The sequence below is a fragment of the Crocuta crocuta genome, unplaced genomic scaffold, assembly GCF_008692635.1.
Source record: "Crocuta crocuta isolate KB4526 unplaced genomic scaffold, BGI_CrCroc_1.0 scaffold196, whole genome shotgun sequence".
Lineage (NCBI taxonomy): Eukaryota > Metazoa > Chordata > Mammalia > Carnivora > Hyaenidae > Crocuta > Crocuta crocuta.
Window position 1 is genome coordinate 4,427,870 of NW_027531026.1, and position 20,477 is coordinate 4,448,346.

Below are 20,477 nucleotides of genomic sequence, written 5' to 3' on the forward strand. Positions count from 1 at the left end.
AAAGAAAATTTAATCCTTTGATATTCTTACTGTACAGTGATAATCACAAAATAAAATTTTCTTTCTTTAAAAATTATAGATTTCATTTTCTGAAGGGCAGGCACTGTCTACAATCACTCTGACTGTTCTAGCTGATGATGTACCAGAATTATCAGAAATTGTGACTATAAAACTCATTCATATTACCACAGAAGGGATTGAGGACCCATCTAAAGGTGCTACCATTGATCAGAAAAGAAACAGATCTGTGATAACAACTCTGCCCAATGACTTACCTTACGGCTTAGTGGGTTGGCATGCTGAATTTCTCTTCATTAGAATAGCAGAGCCTAAAGGTAAGTTTTGTTAACTATTTTTCAGGTTCTAGTAAGTTTTATTGGGTAATTTAACTGTAATGTTTACTAGGAATATAAGCCCCTTAATATACGTATGTGTGTGTGTGTTTCTGTGTGTGTGTATTCAGGGGTCAGTTAAATCATCTGACTCCTGATTTTGGCTCAGGTAATGAATGATCTCATGTTTGTGAGTTCAAGCCCCACTTCTGGCTCCAGAGCACTGCTCAGGATCTCTCTTTCTTTCTCTCTCTCTCTCTCTTTCTCATGTGCTCTCTCTCTCTCTCAAAATAAATAAATTTCTCATCCTCACTCTCTCTCTCTCAAAATAAATAAATAAACTTAAAATATATATATACACACACATACATATATTCAGTTTGACAGATCATATTTAATCCTTTTTAGCTTTTGTTTATTAAATTTTATGATTGTGTAAGCACTTAGCAATAGTGCTATTAAGAAACACTTTTACTCTTTGAGATATTACTATCATAATAGAAACATTAATATTTTAATGTCATTGCAGTAAAGGTAACTGGTTTTTATTTTACTTTCTCGTTTTCATCCTTTATGTATCTGTTGTCTTTCCATGCTTAGATTCCTCTATATAGATTTTCAACAGTTATAGGGAACAATAAGCAACACAGTGAAATGCATATGGTACTCAAGGTATTGTTAAACCGCAAAGCAGTAATTAGAATAATAGTTTTTCTGTTAAGTGTAAGTAATCAGTCCCTATTTCCTGTAAGCTTAGTGCTGAAATCTCTGCCTAAATAACTGCTTATATCATCTGTAGGGTAAGTAGATTTTTGTAGATAAATCCCCTTTGACTTATTTGAAAATATATTTGAACATATATGATGTGTATTTATTTAGAATATGCTGTGTGAAGGCTCTAAAATTTTCAGACAGGAACATGGACATCTTTCAAGGCCCTTTCATTTAAATAGTTGACTGAAAAAAATGACATACAGTTCTGCATCTGGACCTTTATATGTCTATATATTTGGGAACAGAAGTAGTAGACTTAGAATATGTTTGTTTATTCATTCAATAAACCTTTTGAAGCACCTCGTAAGTGCCACAAATTGTGCTGTGTGTTCTGGAAACAAAGACACAGTCGTAGGTCCTTAGAAACTCACAGACCAGTGGGAAAGATTGGCATGCATTTTTTTCTCCATTTATAGGGCAAATTTAACTTTAAAAATTTAAGAAATAAATAAAATAGGCACTGTGAAATACTTTGATCCTTGTGAGAGACATCTCACTATAAGAACATAATTACTGAATGTTCATCTAATGATTAAATTATTAAATGATAGCTTTGTGTGTTTACTTTTTTATTCTTGAAAAACCTTTGCATTTGTAATTAGCACTTCTGTCAGCCTGCACATATGTGCTTACCTAAGATTTTCAGCAGTTTTTGTTAAGGTACACTGTAATGTGCAGCATAGGAGGGTGCATTTGAGAACCCGAAGTGAGAGTTTAGAACTGAGGTATAATGTATGATGATTCTCAGCGCAACTTTGAGGACATAGGGGACAAAGAACAAAATCTTCCTTGGGACTATACACATTGGGATAGTGTGGAAAATTCCATCTAAAGTGCTTGGAATGATGTTGACTACAAATAGAAAAGCTTGTTTACTTGTGGAATGTGTATCTCACAGAGAACATCACCATTCTTCAGTTACCAATTGTTCGAGATAAAGGACTGTTTGGGGACATTGCCATTCACTTGATAGCTAAACCCAATTTCTTACTGTACATCGATAATCAAGCTACTGAGAATGAAGATTATGTGCTACAAGAAACAGTAATAATGATGAAAGAAAACATAAAAGAAACTTACGTCAAAGTTGCCATTTTGTCGGTGAGTTTAGGGTGCAATGAATAGGATGTAAAATAAAAGAAAATACTCTTAAAGATAAAATTGTGATGCTCTTAAAGATAAAAATCCTTGTAAAGGTTGCTTTTACATGTAAAATTGTGAGTATTCTAATTTTTTCACCTATCCTAACATTTAATAATAAATGAATATTTTTATAACTGGCAAAAATAATATTAATGATTTATATTTATTTTTGAAGTGGAATATTGTTTGAATGACCTTTGAAGCATGGAATTTACATTAGATTATATGTTTCATTGCATCCATTCTTGAGCTGGTTAGTTGTTTTGAACTAATGAGTGAATGAATAAAATGCTCAGATTAATCAATTTGAATTAATTTTAAAACATTTAATTAACAAATAATTCAAACATTTAATTTTAATTAATGTTTAATAATTAAAAACAATTATTTTTATTGTTGGTTTGATAGTGCAGTATTTTCATGTCATGATATTATTACTCATATCAAGATTTTTTTCAGATGGGTTGTATCTGGCTTTAGTGCTTTCTCATGTATATAAGAGAATATGTGTATATATCTGTAATGATTCACAAGAAACTGAGAGTGGTTATTAGTGTTATCTGTAATATATAATATTTTATATAGTAGTATATGTTACAATATTATATATAACAATATTAACAATAAATATATATTCTTAAATAAAGATAGTGTTGAATAGTAGTATTAGTGTTACTAATAGCCATATTAGTATAAGTGATAATAGTGGCTTCTGGAAAAGACATTCTGGGAAAGATTTAAGGGATGGGACAGAAGAGAAGTTTCTGTTCATGGTGTGTTATTTCTATCTTTTGAAAATTTTTATCACCTATTCCAGAATAAAGTAACAGTTTTTGAAAACTTAATTAGAATATAGGATAATATCTAGATTTACAAGTCTAGAGCTTTCACTTTTAAGATGTATGTAGCATTTACCATTTCTCCTCTATTTGGTGGGATATTATATACATAAAACCTGTTTGATAGGATATGGTCAAAATTGTGTGGATTAAAAAAAGTATTTTACTTGCTAATGAGTATTAAGCTTCAGTTAAAACTTCACTGATAAGGTTGAATATTCCCTAAGGTTCTGAAGTTGCCAGCAGGAAAGTACTAAAATATAAAAAGGAACCGTTTTTATATGTGAAATAGGTGCCCATTTCTGTGGACAATCATTTATTCCTTACTGAAAAAAAATCACATTTCCAAGGCAAATTCAATACATTTTTAAAAATGGAACATCATCTCTCTCCTGTTTGCACACCTACCCCCACGCCGCCTCCCCCTGCCAGGATAAGGCTCCTGAGTTGGAAGAAGGATTTATTGTCAACATCACTGAGGTGTACCTGGTGAATTCTGACTTCTCTGCAGGACAACCAAGTGTGCGGAGACCTGGGATGGAGATAGTTGAGATAATGATTGAAGAAAATGATGATCCCAGAGGAATTTTTAAGTTTCATGTTACCACAGTGAGATAAACTTTATTATATTTATAGCAATACAGATGCTTCTACCTGCTGATTTGGTCAATGTTATATATTTTCTGCAAAATAATTGGTTTTGCTTATAGATCTTTATAAATACCTGCTTTAAAATTTGTCTTATAGATTAATTCTTAATTCTCTTTGTGCTAGACCAAAGGGTTAAGCAAGTATATTTTCATGAAATTTAAACTTAAGAATTCTAAAAACACTGATTATGCATATTTATATCCGACTATTGATTTCTACTTTGAAGGGTGAAATATAAGAAATATAAGAAGAAATAATAAATTTAGAAAGTGGTGATGGGGCGTCTAGGTGGCTTAGTCAGTTGAGTGTCCTGCCTGACTCTTGATTTCAGCTCAAATCATGATCTCATGGTTCATGAGTTCGAGTCCCGCATTGGGCTCTGTGCTGACAGCACAAGAGCCTGCTTAGGATTCTCTCTCTCTTTCTGTCAATCCTCTCCCCTTCTCTCTCAAAATAAGTAAATACATAAATAAGCTTAAAAAAATAAGGAAAGTGATGCTGACATGTAAGATGTTAATTTTGTCTTGTATTTAACTATATTCTTTATTTAAAGGATTTTGGTGGAGTTATTACTGCCTATGAGATGCCTCCCCCACTGAATATTCTTCAAGTTCCTGTAGTCCGGATGGCTGGAAGCTTTGGGGCAGTAAATGTTTATTGGAAAGCAACACCGGATAGTGCTGGCCTGGAAGACTTTAAGCCATCTCATGGGATTCTTGAATTTGCAGATAAACAAGTATGCTAATTATGAACATTTTAGCAGCTTTTGGTTGTACTTGAAACTTCTTATAGATACCCACCAAGTGGACATGCGTTAGTGACTGTTAAATGTATTATACTTTTTATTTGTATATCAAACCAAACAGAGCTCTTATTGATTAATGTGTTATAATTCATTAGTGGACATAGGAAGAGAACATAAGCAAAATCTCAACCTTTTCTGAACTTTCCTACCTCATTTAATTTTAAGGCAAAGTTAAAGGAGGATAATGAATGGCATAGAAGTGCCTAAGAATATATAAAAAATTACCTCATGAACTTCATAATTCCTATGAATTTTAGATTCGTTTATTCTATTTCTTTCTTTTTGTTTGGTTGTGTGTTTGTTTATAGTCAAGTTGGTTTCCATATAACATCCAGTGCTCATTCCAACAAGTGGAAGGCCCTCCTTCATGGCCATCACCTCTTTTTCCCTCTCCCCCACCCCCATCAGCCATCAATTTGTTCTCAGCATTCCAGAGTCTCTCATGGTTTGCCTCCCTCCCTCTCCCCAACTATTTTTTCCCTCTTCCCATTCCCCATGGTCCTCTGTTAAGTTTCTCCTGTTTCACATATGAGTGAAAACATATGGTATCTATCCTTCTCTGCCTGACTTATTTCACTTAGCATAACACCCTCGAGTTCCATCCACATTGCTACAAATGGCCAGATTTCATTCTTTCTCATTGTCATCTAGTATTCCATTGTATAGATAAACCACATCTTCATGATCCATTCTTCACTTGATGGCATTTAGGCTCTTCCCATGATTTGGCTATTGTTCAGAGTGCTGCTGTGAACATTGGGATACATGTGCCCCTATGCATCAGCATTCTCGTATNCAAGTGGAAGGCCCTCCTTCATGGCCATCACCTCTTTTTCCCTCTCCCCCACCCCCATCAGCCATCAATTTGTTCTCAGCATTCCAGAGTCTCTCATGGTTTGCCTCCCTCCCTCTCCCCAACTATTTTTTCCCTCTTCCCATTCCCCATGGTCCTCTGTTAAGTTTCTCCTGTTTCACATATGAGTGAAAACATATGGTATCTATCCTTCTCTGCCTGACTTATTTCACTTAGCATAACACCCTCGAGTTCCATCCACATTGCTACAAATGGCCAGATTTCATTCTTTCTCATTGTCATCTAGTATTCCATTGTATAGATAAACCACATCTTCATGATCCATTCTTCACTTGATGGCATTTAGGCTCTTCCCATGATTTGGCTATTGTTCAGAGTGCTGCTGTGAACATTGGGATACATGTGCCCCTATGCATCAGCATTCTCGTATCCCTTGGGTAAATTCCTAGCAGTGCTATTGCTGGGTCATAGGGGAGTTCTAGTGTTCATTTTTTGAGAAACCTCCACACTGTTTTCCAGAGGGGCTGCATGAGTTTGCATTCCCACCAACAGTGTAGGAGGGTGCCCGTTTCTCCACATCCTTGCCAGCATCTATAGTTTCCTGATTTGTTCATTTTAGTAACTCTGACCAGTGTGAGGTTGTGGTTTTGATTTGTATTTCCCTGGTGATGAGGGACGCTGAGCATCATTTCATATGTCTGTTGGCCATCTGGATGTCCTCTTTGGAGAAGTGTCTGTTCATGTCTTCTGCCTATTTTTTACTGGATTATTTGTTTTTCAGGTGTGGAGTTTGGTGAGTTCCTTATAGATTTTGGATAGTAGCCCTTTATCTGATATGCCATTTGCAGCTATCTTTTCCCATTCTATCGGTTGCCTATTCGTTTTATTGATTGTTTGCTTTGCCGTGCAGAAGCTTTTTATCTTGATGAGGTTCCAACAGTTGCTCTTGATTCTTTGCCTTTGAAGATGTGTCTAATAAGAAATTGCTGCATTTGAGGTTGAGGAGGTTGTTTCCTGCTTTGTCCTCTAGGGTTTTGATGGTTTCCTCTCTTACGTTCAGGTCCTTCATCCATTTTGAGTTTATTTTTGTGTATGGTGTAAGAAAGTGGTCTAGTTTCATTCTTCTGCATGTTGCTGTCCAGTTCTCCCAGCACCATCTGTTAAAGATGCTGTCTTTTGTCCATTGGATACTCCTTCCTGCTTTATCAAAAATTAGTTGGCCATATATTTGTGGGTCCAATTCTGGGTTCTCTATTCTAATCCATTGGTCTAGGTGTCTGTTTTTGTGCCAATACCATACTGTTTTGATGACTACAGCTTTGTAGTAGAGGCTAAAGTCTGGGCTTGTGATGCCTCCCATTTTCATTTTCTTGTTCAATATTACTTTGGCTCTTCGGGGTCTTTTGTGGTTCCATACAAATTTTAAGATTATGTGTTCTAGCTTTAAAAAGAATGCTGCTGCAATTTTGATTGGGATTGCATTGAATGTATAGATTGCTTTGGATAGTATTGACATTTTAACAATATTTATTCTTCCAATCCATGAGCATGGAATGTTTTTCCATTTCTTTGTGTCTACTTCAATTTCCTTCATAAGTTTTCTATAATTTTCATCATACAGATCTTTTATATCTTTTGTTAGGTTTATTCTTAGGTATTTTACGGTTTTTTGTGCAATTGTGAATGGGATCAGTTTCTTGATTTCTCTTTCTGTTGTTTTGTTATTGGCGTATAGAAATGCAACTGATTTCTGTACGTTGATTTTGTACCCTGCGACTTTACTGAATTCATGGATCAGTTCTAGTAGGCTTCTGGTGGAGTCTGTCGGGTGTTCCATGTAGAGTATCATGTTGTCTGTGAAAAGTGAAAGTTTGACTTCATCTTTGCCAGTTCTGATGCCTTTTATTTCCTTTTGTTGTTTGAAATCTGATGATAGGACTTCCAACACTATGTTCAACAACAGTGATGAGAGTGGACATCCCTGTCGTGTTCCTGATCTCAGGGGGAAAGCTCTCTGTTTGTCTCCATGGCGGATGATATTAGCTGTGGCTTTTCATAAATGGCTTTATGATATTTAAGTACATTTCTTCTATTCTGACTTTCTTGAGGGTCTTTATTAAGAAAGGAAGCTGCATTTTGTCAAATGCTTTTTCTGCATCTACTCACAGGATCATATGGGTTTTATCTTTTCTTTTGTTAATGTGATGTATCACATTGATTGATTTGTGAATATTGAACCAGCCCTGTAACGCAGGAATGAATTCCACTTGATCTTGGTGGATAATTCTTTTTATGTGCTATTGAATTCGATTTGCTAGTAACTTGTTGAGGATTTTTGCATCCATATTCATCAAGGATGTTGGCCTGTACGTCTCTTTTTTTGTTGGGTCTCTGTCTGGGTTGGGAATCCAAGTGATGCTGGCTTCGTAGAATGACTTCAGAAGTTTTCCTTCCATTTCTATTTTTTGGAATAGCTTGAGAAGAATGGGTATTAACTCTGATTTAAATGTCTGGTAGAATTCCCCAGGGAAGCCATCTGGCCCAGGGCTCTTATCTGTTGGGAGATTTTTGATAACTGATTCTATTTCTTCACTAGTTATTGATCTGTTGTCCAGTTTGTTGGCATATAACTTCATAGTATTCCCTTATTATTGCTTTTATTTCTGAGGAATTGGTTGTAATAAGTCCATTTTCATTAATGATTTTGTCTTTTGGGGTGTTCTGTCTTTCCTTTTTGAGAAGCCTGTCTAGGGGGTTATCAATTTTGTTTATTTTTTCAAAAAATCAATTCTTGGTTTCATTGATCTGTTCAACTGGTTTTTTTTTTTGGATTCTATATTGTTTATTTCTGCCCTGCTCTTTATTATTTCTCTTCTGCTGGATTTGGTGTGCTTTTGCTGCTCTGCTTCAAGTTCCTTTAGGTGCACTGTTAGATTTTGTACTTGCGCTTTTTCTAGTTTCTTGAAATAGGCCTGGATTGCAATGTACTTTCCTCTTAGGACTGCCTTTGCCACGTCCCAAAGAATTTGGATTGTTGTATTTTCATTTTAACTTGTTTCCATTTATTTTTAAATTTCTTCTCTAATTACCTGACTGGTCCATTCATTCTTTAGTAGGGTGTTCTTTAACCTCCATGTTTTTGGAGGTTTTCCAGACTTCTTCCTGTGATTGATTTCAAGGTTTATAGCATTGTGATCTGAAAGTGGGCATGGTATGATCTCAGTTCTTTTATATTTATTGAGGGCTGCTTTATGTCCCAGTATGTGATCTATCTTAGAAAATGTGCCATCCGCACTTGAGAAGAAAGTGAATTTCATGGCCTCAGGATGTAGAGTTCAAAATATATCTGTCAGATCCAACTGGTCCAATGTGTCATTCAAGTCCATTGTTTCCGTAGTGATTTTCTGCCTAGTTGATCTATCCATTGCTGTAAGTGGAGTATTAAAGTCCCCTACTATTAGCACATTCTTATCCATAAGATTGTTTCTGTTTGTGATTAATTGTCTTATGTATTTGGGTGTCCTGAATTTGGTGCATAGACATTTATAATTGTTAGTTCTTCTTGAGGGATAGATCCTGTAATTATTATATAATGCCCTTCTTCATCTCTTGTTACTGCCTTTAATTTAAAATCCAGTTTGTCTGATTTAAGTATGGCTACTCCAGCTTTCTTTTGATTTCCAGTAGCATGGTAGATATTTCTCCATCCCCTCACTTACAATCTGAAACTGTCTTCAGGTCTAAAATGAGTCTCTTGCAGACAGCAAATAGATGGATTTTGCTTTTTTATCCATTCTGATACCCGTTGTCTTTTGATTAGAGCATTTAGTCCATTTACATTCAGTGTTATTATTGAAAAATATGGGGTTAGAGTCATTGTGTTCTCTCTAGGATTCATGCTTGTAATGGTGTCTCTGGTACCTTGTGTTCCTTGTAACATTTCTCTTATAGAGTCCCCCTTAGGATTTCTTGTAGGGCTAGTTTAGTGGTGATGAATTCCTTCAATTTTTGTTTGTTTGGGAAAACCTTTATCTCTCCTTCTATTCTGAATGACAGGCTTGCTGGATAAAGGATTCTTGGCTGCATTTTTTTTCTGTTCATCACATTGAAGATTTCCTACCATTCCTTTCTTGCCTGCCAGGTTTCAGTAGAGAGGTCTGCAAGTAGTCTGATATGTCTCCCTTTGTATGTCATGGCCCTTTTCTCCCTAGCTGCTTTCAGAATTCTCTCTTTGTCCTTATATTTGGCCAGTTTCACTATGATATGTCGTGCAGAAGATTGATTCAAGTTACGTCTGAGGGGAATTCTCTGGGCTTCTTGGATTTCAATGTCTGTTTCCATAAATTGGGGAAGGTCTCAGCTCTAATTTGTTCAAGCACCCCTTCAGTGCCTTTCTCTTCTTATTCTTCTGGAATTCTTATGATATGTATATTGTTTTGTCTGATTGTATCACTCAGTTCTTGAATTCTCCTTTTGTGCTCCTGGATCAGTATCTCTCTTTCTCACTTCCTCTTTTTCTATAATTGTGTCTTCTAATTCACCTATTCTCCTTTCTGCCTCTTCGATCCATGCATTGGATGACTCCATTTTATTTTACACCTCATTTATAGCATTTTTTAATCCATCACAACTATTTAAGCTCCATAGTCTTTGTAGCAGTAGCTTCTCTGATGTCTTCTCTGCTTTTTTCAAGCCCAGCAATTAATTTTATGACTGTTGTTCTAAATTCTTGTTCTGTTACGTTGCTTATATCTGTTTTGACCAATTCTTTTGCTGTCACTTCTTCCTGGAATTTCTTTAGAGGAGAGTTCTTCTGTTGTAGTTGTATAAGTTGTATAAGTTGTACTTACTTATAAGTTATAAAAATGTTTAACATAGACCCAGATAAATGTATGAAATCCCGATCACAAACATTTAAGAGCAGCAGAATTGAGTCTTCTTCCTGCCTGCCTTTCTTTAACATTGTAAGAATGATATTTGAAACCAGAGGGGTTTGTTCTAACTGGCAAAGACAATGGTAATTTCTGTGGTACCATTGTATGTCATGTAATATTAATGCTAATATGCTAAGGTTTATATTTGCACAATGGTAATTAGAGCCTGTATGTCTCTTTAAGTATTTTTGTTCAAGAATCAGGCTTCATTGGTTTTTGTGTACATGAATAACACTATATTTTATTACATATGTAATTCCCTTATTTTGAAAATAATAGACTGTAAATTTCTGATTCGAAATAGTAAATAATATATGTGATTTTAAAGTAGTATTATGAACATAACAGGCCAAAAAATACTTTTTTGTACTATGTTTTTGTCAACTAAAAGTTTAAATATATGTTATCAAAAATCGCTATTACATTATATCCTCCTTATCTCTTACCCTCTCCCTTTCCCTTGTTCCCTCTCTTCTTTCTCTCCCTCCTTTTCCTTCTTTCTTCCTTCTTTTGTAGGTTACTGCAGTGATAGAAATTACCATAATTGATGATGCTGAACTTGAACTCATGGAGGCATTCAATATTTCCTTAATCAGGGTGGCTGGAGGTGGCAGACTTGGTGATGATGTTGTGGTAACTGTTGTTATCCCACAAAATGATTCCCCATTTGGAGTATTTGGATTTGAAGAAAAGACTGTAAGTTAAATATATCAGGGGGGAAGGTGGCTTTCCCTAAGCTAATTTGTTTTGTAAGTTTAGAAGAAAGGTATCTTTCATTTTTTAAAAAACTATAGCTCTCGCTTATGAATCTGTTGGCTGTTGAATTAAGGGCCATTCCTCTAATCTGTGTTTGACAGTAATGAGTCATCTAAAATCAGGCAGTTACTAAGGGGAGCATTTATTTATTGGGTATCAGATACCACGATCTAGTTTTCTTCCATACATTGTGTTCTCAGCCAGTCTTGCTCTAAACCACCATCCTGGTCACAAGGCAAGATTCTGTCATGGATCTAAGTGTTACACCCTAGGATACATTTAGTTGGGGAGGGATTTATTTTGCCCACCCTTCTGGTACTTTGTCTTATATTGAACAAAACACCACAGCACCCCAGCTGAAGTGTTTCTTTGTATTTTTTCTTTCCTCCCTCTTACTTCCCATTGGTACCTGCAAGAGAGAGGCCAATTACTATTTGCTAAGGGAGAAAAAAACCTAACCATTTATGCAGCTAGATTTTGTTACTAATGCTAAATTAGCTCTACATCTTAAATATTAAAAAATTGTTAAAACTCTATCATAATTATTACATGATTTTATATTACTGTTTTTAAGACCATTTCCTTTAAAGGAAATTCCATGGTGAAATAATCATAATTATATTTAGATGGTTCTGATGTACACAAGGTTTCTGGATCTATAGGTCACCTTTTCCTTTAATGGATCACTTATAGGTCATCAGTAATTCATAATAGATCATCTTAAATAATAAACAGATTGCTCTCAGTGCTTATTATCTTTACTGTTTTGTGGATGAAAGGCTAGACTTACAACTTGCCCGTTAGAGCTGGGCTTCCTTCCTAGAGCAGATGCTCCAGATTTTAAGTAAACCCTAATAATCACCTAATGATTAGATTATTGAAGTTTCAATTTCATAATAGAATGGGAACCATGAGAGGGACAGGACACACTTCTGCTGTAGCCTTATGAGACTCTCTTTCTTGGGAAAGGAATAAGCAGAAGTGTTTGTTATGGAGTGGTACATTCGCATGAGTGGCTATGAATGTTTCTTAAGCAAAATGAAAAGTCTGGGAAACATAAAACTATTAGTATAAAGAAGGAAATAAAAAGCATCCATAATATTATTAACCTAAGATATGGACATCATTAATATTTTTTATTTCCATCTATGCTTTTTTCTTTGCATATATAAAAAGAAAAATTTTAATCTATATAAATGTAATTTAATTTTTATAACATGTTTGTTAGCTTCTGAGGTTGGGTAAAAGGTTCAGGGTTTCATTTGGTGGTAAAACCTTAACATAAATGTTTGCCTTTAACTTTGTCATGCTTTTGGACTTTTAGGCATTAGATGGTATGTGTATAAGCTTCTCTTTAGGGAAAATGAAGAGTTATATTACTATTCATAAATAAGTTTCGTTTATTTTATCTTAACTACTCGTGTAAACTTTAGTGCACCCTTGGCCTGAGAACTCATACCTTACTGTAATAACCTCAAGTTTCCAATTTGTCTTGCAGTCTAAAAGTGAGAGTGAGGTCACCCAATTCCTATTGTGTTATTTCTCATAAGTCTTGCTGTAAGGAGTAAATGAATTGATATATGTAAAGCACTTACAACTGGGTCATACACGTAGTAGGTGTCAATTGCTATTTTTATCATTAGTGCTATCAGCAGCAGCTTGTTGCTCAGCCCTTGTGGTTACTTTTTTATATTCTGTGTTTCTTACTGCCAAAAGCTCTCGATAACACAAAATTTTGGTTTTAACATGTATCTAAGATACACAGTATTGTGCATATAGTTCGCACAATAATGCACATTGTTAGCATTATTAGATGACACAGATTACATTTAAACTGAATGGTTTTGAGGAAAGATTGTTAGTATAAATCTGTCAGAACAAATAAATTGCTCATGAGGGCTATATGGTAACTATACCAAAACCCTGGCAATAGCATGGGTTCAAGAAATCTCCTTGTGAAACCTAAACTATGTTATTATCTATGAAAACAAAAAGGACTTCTATGTGAATGATAAGTTTATAGTGAACTTCTTTCTCACTTTGCTTCTTATTTAGTATTTTTGTTCTCAGAGGAGTGGTATGAATAGCACTGGCTGTGGAGTCAGAACATCTGAACCAGAAGAGTAGGCTTCTCTTTTCCATATATGTGTATATACCCATCCTCTAGATTTCTTAGAGTTTCTGTTAGGCTTAAATAAGATAATGTATATGCCAGGGTTGACATATATTAGAAGCTCAATACTTTATTTGACAATAAATTATATTAAATAAATAAATAATAAAAAAGAAGCTCAATAAATATTAGTTGGCTCTTAATCTCTGCTCTTGGAACCAGTACAAAACCTCATGAAAAAAAGCAAAACAGATTTGTATTGGGCACTTAGGTATCTGTCTTGAAAATGGAAAGCATTGTTTTATATTTTTGTATTTACATAACAGGTGGATATTATAGGCTCAATTTGGACTTGGCTTCCCCAGGTCAGTATATGCAATTCAGTCAAACCAAGTTTCTTAATAAGGAACTTGTGTAAAAAATAAATAGTAGAGGTAAATTAACATATTGACTTTCCTTTCCCCCTTTCTGTCAGGTTATTATAAACCTCTTTTAAATTTGGACTTACTCCTGAAGCCAAGACTACAGTGTATGTTAACTAACTTGAGAATAAATTTAAAAAATAAAACAAATAAATTTGGACTTACTAAAATTGGCAAATTACAGATAATTAGGAGGATACTTGGCAGTCTGTATTATGTGGGGAGCCTGACTCCATTAACAAAGAAGCCCTAAATCTTACCTCCTTAAGATAGTAAGAGATTATTTTTTCTTCTTTCAGAAGCCCTGCATCTGTGGTCCTACTGGGGTCTTATGGACATCTCTTGTCCAACTGGCATCTCAGGCACTGACTTCTTTCCTTTTTGACTCTGTTCTGAGTCCTGGGAGTCCTCACTGGTCACCCAGCATGTGGAGAAAAAAGGAACTTGGAATGTTTTATGGGAAGTTGATGTAGACTGTTAGGAACATACTTCACTTCCCATGTGTTCTGTTGGCCAGAATTCAGTCACATGCTCCACCTGATTGCAAGAGAGGATAGGAAATGCCAAGTAGCAGAGTGTCAAAGACAAAAAGGAAATGGGGTTTGGTGAAGCATTTTTTTTTTTCTGCCACATGATTGTAACATGGCATGAACAGAGTTCTAAGTTGAAAAGTTGCAGTTTTTGCAAATAGAAATAAGATTGTTAAATTGTTTTTCCTTGTTTTTCCTGCTTTTTTTTTTTTCCACCTTACTGGATTTTCTTTCTTTTAGGTAATGGTTGATGAAACTCTTTTGTCTGATGACCCTGATTCGTATGTGACATTGACAGTTGTCCGGTCCCTAGGAGGAAAAGGAGCTGTTCGACTTCAGTGGACCATAGACGAGACAGCTAAAAATGATCTCAGGCCATTGAGTGGGACACTTCTTTTTGATGAGGTATAGTCAGCATCAGGACTCCTGTAGTTTTTCTCGAACTTATATTTGTTTTTTTCCACAGTACTGCTTATTGAATTCATATGATAGTATTTACTGTGTTAGGAATTTATTTGAAATCATATGCACCTTTGAGGAAAATCACACACACCCCTGATGTCAGAAATCTAACTTAATCTCAGACACTGCATCCATCCCTCAACCTTTCCTCTCCTGATCTGAGGGTAAAACCCGTTAATCAAGCTGGAAATTTGGGAGTTATCCCCATTTCCACCCATTCTGTAACCCTTGTGTAAATTTGATACTGAGTTTCGTCGATTTTTAGGCAATTTATAGGTTATGTTAATTTCCCACTTTCCAGTTAAAAACTTAAATAGGATTTATGGCCAGAGCTAATTTTTACATAGTAATTTGTTCTAGAAGCAACTCATAATTCTAAGGTACAAAAAGACACACTTGAAAAAATGCTTATGGGCATAAACATTATTCTACTTATAAGAACACTCAAAATTTGGCTTTGATCAATCCAGAAAATTTATTTTTCTTCTCATTTGCTGTAGACAGAGTCTCAAAAGACCATTGTGTTGCACACGCTTCATGATACTGTGTTGGAGGAGGACAGGCGCTTTACCATTCAGCTGATGCCAACTGATGAGATAGAAATATCTCCAATGAAAGGTAAGAGACATTCACAGTTTTGGAAATTAAAAAGTAGATACTAAGGAAAACAGAACCAAATCATGAGTAGTTATGAAGTTAGGTTTCATAATTCCTAAAATGTTTGCTGAAACATAAGGTTTCCCACTTGACAGCCAAAGAATTTTTGAAACTGAGTCTAATACCTGATATTAGTAAAGTCATATATCAAAGACTTTTTAATACTTCGCTGTGTGATTTTTTAAAAGATGTTTGTTGTAGTTTTGTTTATAAAATAAAATATGGAAGCTTCCTAAATGGTCCATGAATAGGAGACTGGCTAAATATAACAGAGTACCATGTAAGTGTTCAAAAGGATATAGCAGAAAAAGCTTTAATTAGATTAAAAACTAAAAACACTTAGTTACATGGATAATTGCTGTGTTGTAGCAGGCTTCAGAACATGTTCAGAGTTATCCCATTTTATCATGTGCATGTTATGTGTTTGGAATTATGTACTTGAAATGTTGATAGTGGGATTTGATAACCCATATCCTTCTATATGTATTTATAATTGCCACATATGGCTTTATTTGTAATAAAATATTGCTTTAAAAATTAGCATATTATGTCTGTTTCAGCCTAGCTATGTTTATTTTCATCTGAAAGTGATTACTTTGATATTTTGACATTTCAGAGACACGCATCATAATTATTACTTGTCTATGGTCCATATGAAAATTTGTTTCTTATCTGGAGGGGAAGGATCAATGGTTCTAAAGTGCTTGCATTGTGGTACAGACAGTAATAGTCATAAAAAAAAAAATGGCCCAGCAACTTTGATATGAAAGCTTAGTGACGTACATGCCCTTTTTTTGCCATCAGCAGCTCCATCCTATGGAGTTGGTCTGTGGCTAAAGAAGCAGAATTCCAGGCCAAAGAGATTCAAAAAATTGTAGAATATCACTGTATGTACCTAAGGTAGTTTATTCTTTTCTCATTTTTCTCTAGAGTACTTTCCAAAAAACCTCTGAGGGAATCATGATTACACCGTATTCTTCCATACATCTTAAGTTAGCTCAGTTGTCTATATCACAGTAATGTTGGATTGATGTCATATCGACTAGACATAAGAATAAGAATATACCTATGGTTGAGGATGATTTATTTATTGATATAAAAAAATCATAATATATTTTGAACTGTGGCATACTTGGACATGACAGACCACTCTTGGTGTTATTAATCCATTGCCAAAGAAAGTGAGAGTATAGTAACTCAGTCCTTTGTTTAATAAAACCCTAATATTAGCTTCTGGAAACAATTTCCTTCAACTTACTACTAAATGATAATATGAATACTCACATTACTTGCTGTAATTTTTCTTTCCATTAATATTTGACTCATTTTTTTAAATTCTTGTAAACAAATTGTGGAGTCAGAAGATTAAAATTAAAAAATACCCCTAGAATTCTTACTTTTGCCATATAGCAAGTTGGAATGAACTGCAAAATGGTTATTGCAGAAGTGAATTAATGCAAATGGTAGAAGAGTACTGGCTTATCGTGAGAGTGATAGTGGAATTATTGCCCACTTTCTCCTGCCCCCTTTCATTAAAATATGATTGCCTCAGAGTCTTGAGTGCCTCATTGTACTTAAATAATTTCATTGGTAAAATGAAGATACATGAGGATAATATTAGTACCTAATTTAGATGATCGTCATGACCATTGACTCACAAGATTAGTGTATGTAAAGTGCTGAGAATTTTGCCAGGCATATAGTAAGTGAATACATGTCATGTATCATCTTCAACTCAGGTAGCGCATCGATAATCATTCGGGGAGATAAGGGAACATCAGGAGAAGTTGGGATTGCTCCATCATCTAGGCATGTCCTCATTGGGGAACCCTCTGGAAAGTATAATGGTACTGCTATCATCAGGTAAGGGCTTCATAATTTTTCTTTGCTTAGGTGGAGATTTTGAACTTATGCCTTTTTATGCATAAGTGCACTGTTTTCATTACATACATATTCTTCAAGCATCAACATTTTCTATTTTAGTAACATCCCATGGAAAGTAGAGAAAATTTTTGGTAAAAATTAAGGACTTATCCTGGCCTATTTTGAAGTTAGATCATGAAGAATATTTAGGAAAATTTCTTGAACAAAATGTACTGATCATATGATTGCATATTCACCAATCTTGACATCTAATGATCATGACTGCTACTTGGGTGATTTGCACAACCCATGACAAGGAAAGCACCTTGAGTTAACATCAGGAGAACTGATGCTTTCGCCCTGTTCTGTAACCAACCAGGTCAAATAAGAGAGTTACTTCTTCTGTAAGCTGTGTCTTTGCTACAAAATCATTCCTTTGAAAATCCTCTGGATCAAACATTTTATGATTCTAAGTGTTCTAAAATTAGGGCCTAATATGTAACTAAAGTAGTAGTATCATAGGCAATATTGATTATTACAAATTTTGTCATGAAGTATGGGATAGCTGTCAATGAAACAACTGAATTTGAGTTTAATACTTAATCTTTTTGATAGTTTTCCTTTAGTGTTTCGTGTATCAAGTGCTGTTTTTTAAGAGAACTGTGTTTGACTATTAATATTTTGTACCTTGTATATTACATGAAAAGCCTATAAATCCTTTCTTTGAAATACCCTTAAAAGAATATGGGTTTTGCCTGTACTATTGTTGAGAGACACAGAAAATATTTAGGAGTTATATTTAGGAAAAATTACTTCAACAAATATGTCCTGATTATACCTCTGTATATTACAGCCTCGTTCGTGGCTCAGTGATTTGGGGGGAAGTCACTGTGTACTGGGGAATATTCCCTCCTTCTATGGGAGAATTTGCCGAAATATCAGGAGAGCTGACCATGCGAGATGGACAGTCTGCAGCAGTTGTAATAATACAGGTATCAATATTACTGGTTTCTATTACACCCTTTGGTGTGTGTGTGCGTGTAAGTGTGTAGGCGGTGGGGTGGTCGGAGGTGGTTGATATCCCTGAGTTTCTTGGTTACATGATAGATATTTTTCTTAAATGTTATAGATCCTACTGTTAATGGCTCTTTATGTCCTTCTCTAGGCTTTGAATGATGACGTTCCTGAGGAGAAGAGCTTCTATGAGTTTCAGCTCACAGGGGTCAGTGAGGGGGGAATACTGAGTGAATCCCGCAGCACTGCCAGTATCATAGTGGTGGCCAGTGACTTTCCCTATGGCCGATTCTCCTTTTCACATGAGCAACTCCGAGTGTCAGAAGAAGCCAAAAGGGTAGAGTGTAAAATGCTTAAAATCTTAAATATCATTTTTAGTTTAGTGAGTGACTTTTTTTTTTTTGCAAAGTTAAATATTAAGACTTAATGTGGCAAGTTATAGTGTGAGTGATCTTTACAAAATGTTTCCTTGTTCATATTCTGTCATTTTCACAAACGGTTAATTTCCTAAAATCATTATTTTAACATATAATCTATAAATTTTATATATTTCTATATAATCTTAACATAACCCTGGTAAACATAGGATCTTTGGTTAGAAATGATAAAAATTAAGTATTGTCTGGTAGATTAAACATCCAGATCCAATAAAAACTGCTTCTTGTATAGGTGAACATCCCAGTCATCCGTTCAGGTGGATCATTTGGCCCCGTGAGACTCTGGTATGAGACTGTGAGTGGGACAGCAGAGGCTGGCTTCGACTTTATCCCTGCGGTGGGGGACCTCCTCTTTGAAGCACGGGAGATGGCAAAAAGTGTGCAGGTTGAAATACTTGATGATGGTCTTCCGGAAGGCCCAGAGGAATTTTCTCTAGTAATTACAAAGGTGGAACTCCTGGGAAGGTAAAGAAAATTAGGAAAAAGGAAGCGAGAGAGAGAGAGAGAGAATATGTTGTGTAGGTATTAATACTGAACTTGCTCTTTTTCAGATTTATGTGACAGTGGGACAGGACATAGAAGGGAAGTTATGATAAAGAATGTTAATTAGGCAGTATTATAAAATATATTTTCCCCCTGAAAGTTGAAAGTATGTTGTTTTTGTTGTGAGAATTCACTCTGGGTTGTCAGAGAACATTGCATGGGCTTGCAATAATTTGGCAAGGGAATGGAGGTCACAGGTCAGCTGGTGTGGTGGAATTTACTTTCCCTTCCCTCTATCTCTATACCCGTGAAGGGGCTGAGTGAGTGATTTCTTTCCTTGGTATTTCTGAAGGCCGTAGAATCTTCTGTGGAGGAGTGAGGTGGTTGCTCGCCCACTGGCAGTTTCCAGGCGGGGACAAATTTTGGTCAAAGATAGTTGTTAACTGTGCACCATGATTTTATTGAAGATCAAGAATTAACCATATTGAGTCTGTCTCACTCCCTGATTTAGTGGGAGCAGACTTGATGGACAAGGGCCGAAACTCCCTTTGCATGCTGAAATACCCACAGTTTCAGTAGCCCAAGGAGCACCTGTGCTCTGACAGATCACACAAAACCTGCAATTAGAATAATGTTCATATTTATATAAATTTTTTTTAATGTTTATTTATTTATCTTGAGAGAGATAAAGGGAGAAAGAATCCCAAGCAGGCTCTCCACTGTCAGCACAGAGCCTGACATGGGGCCGGAACTCACAAACCCTGAGATCATTACCTGAGCTGAAATCAAGAGTCAGATGCTCAATAGACTGAGCCTCCCAGGTGCCCCTACATTTATATGAACCTCAAAGGAATTTGTCTTGTGCGTGAAAATGTTTTTGCACCTTTTATATGAATGCCATGCTTTAAAAGCTTTTTTCCAACTAAAATATTTCACTGTATGACTTAGGTAGAGTATATGTCGTTCTACTGGGAAAAAATATTGTGGACTTGTGTGCACATTAAGTCTTAAATTTCCCAGAAATCATTCTGTGTCTGGCAGTGGAAATGAATTTTTTTACTGGAAAAACAACTTCATTTTGTTTCAGGGATGTGAGAAGATGTCTAATCTCAGAACTCAAGGAATTGCTTCTTGGTGTTAGCAGCCTTAATGATTTTGAGCCTGTTGAAGTGCAAGTCTTGATCAGTGGCTGGCATACACCCACTGTGACAGTGTCACTGATCTGGGCATTCCTGAAGCATGGGGACAGGTGCACAGACAAGTTCTTGTAGCATTTCTCAAAGACATGTAGTGGAGGTAGTCTCCCTGGATGACAGTGGTCCTCTGCATCTTCATCTTGGTCATCTCACCGGATGGAATCTGTCCTTAGATGCAGATATTACCGGTAAAGGGGCATTTTTTGTTGTTGTTGTTGGTCAAATAGGTACCTTCAGTGGCCTCCTGGGGCA

General features: G+C 35.6%; 1 protein-coding gene across 1 annotated transcript in view; it reads left to right on the forward strand.

Moving 5' to 3' along the window:
* The window catches only part of ADGRV1 (adhesion G protein-coupled receptor V1), a 506,890-nt gene that overhangs the window by 137,751 nt on the left and 348,662 nt on the right, over positions 1-20,477 (forward strand). The window contains exons 55-65 of the mRNA XM_077770967.1: positions 80-335; positions 2,005-2,207; positions 3,521-3,697; positions 4,293-4,475; positions 10,809-10,988; positions 14,354-14,518; positions 15,076-15,193; positions 16,972-17,095; positions 17,949-18,087; positions 18,261-18,446; positions 18,779-19,011. Of these exons, the coding sequence (XP_077627093.1) occupies positions 80-335; positions 2,005-2,207; positions 3,521-3,697; positions 4,293-4,475; positions 10,809-10,988; positions 14,354-14,518; positions 15,076-15,193; positions 16,972-17,095; positions 17,949-18,087; positions 18,261-18,446; positions 18,779-19,011 (1,964 nt within the window). The remainder of the gene's footprint in view (positions 1-79; positions 336-2,004; positions 2,208-3,520; positions 3,698-4,292; positions 4,476-10,808; positions 10,989-14,353; positions 14,519-15,075; positions 15,194-16,971; positions 17,096-17,948; positions 18,088-18,260; positions 18,447-18,778; positions 19,012-20,477) is intronic.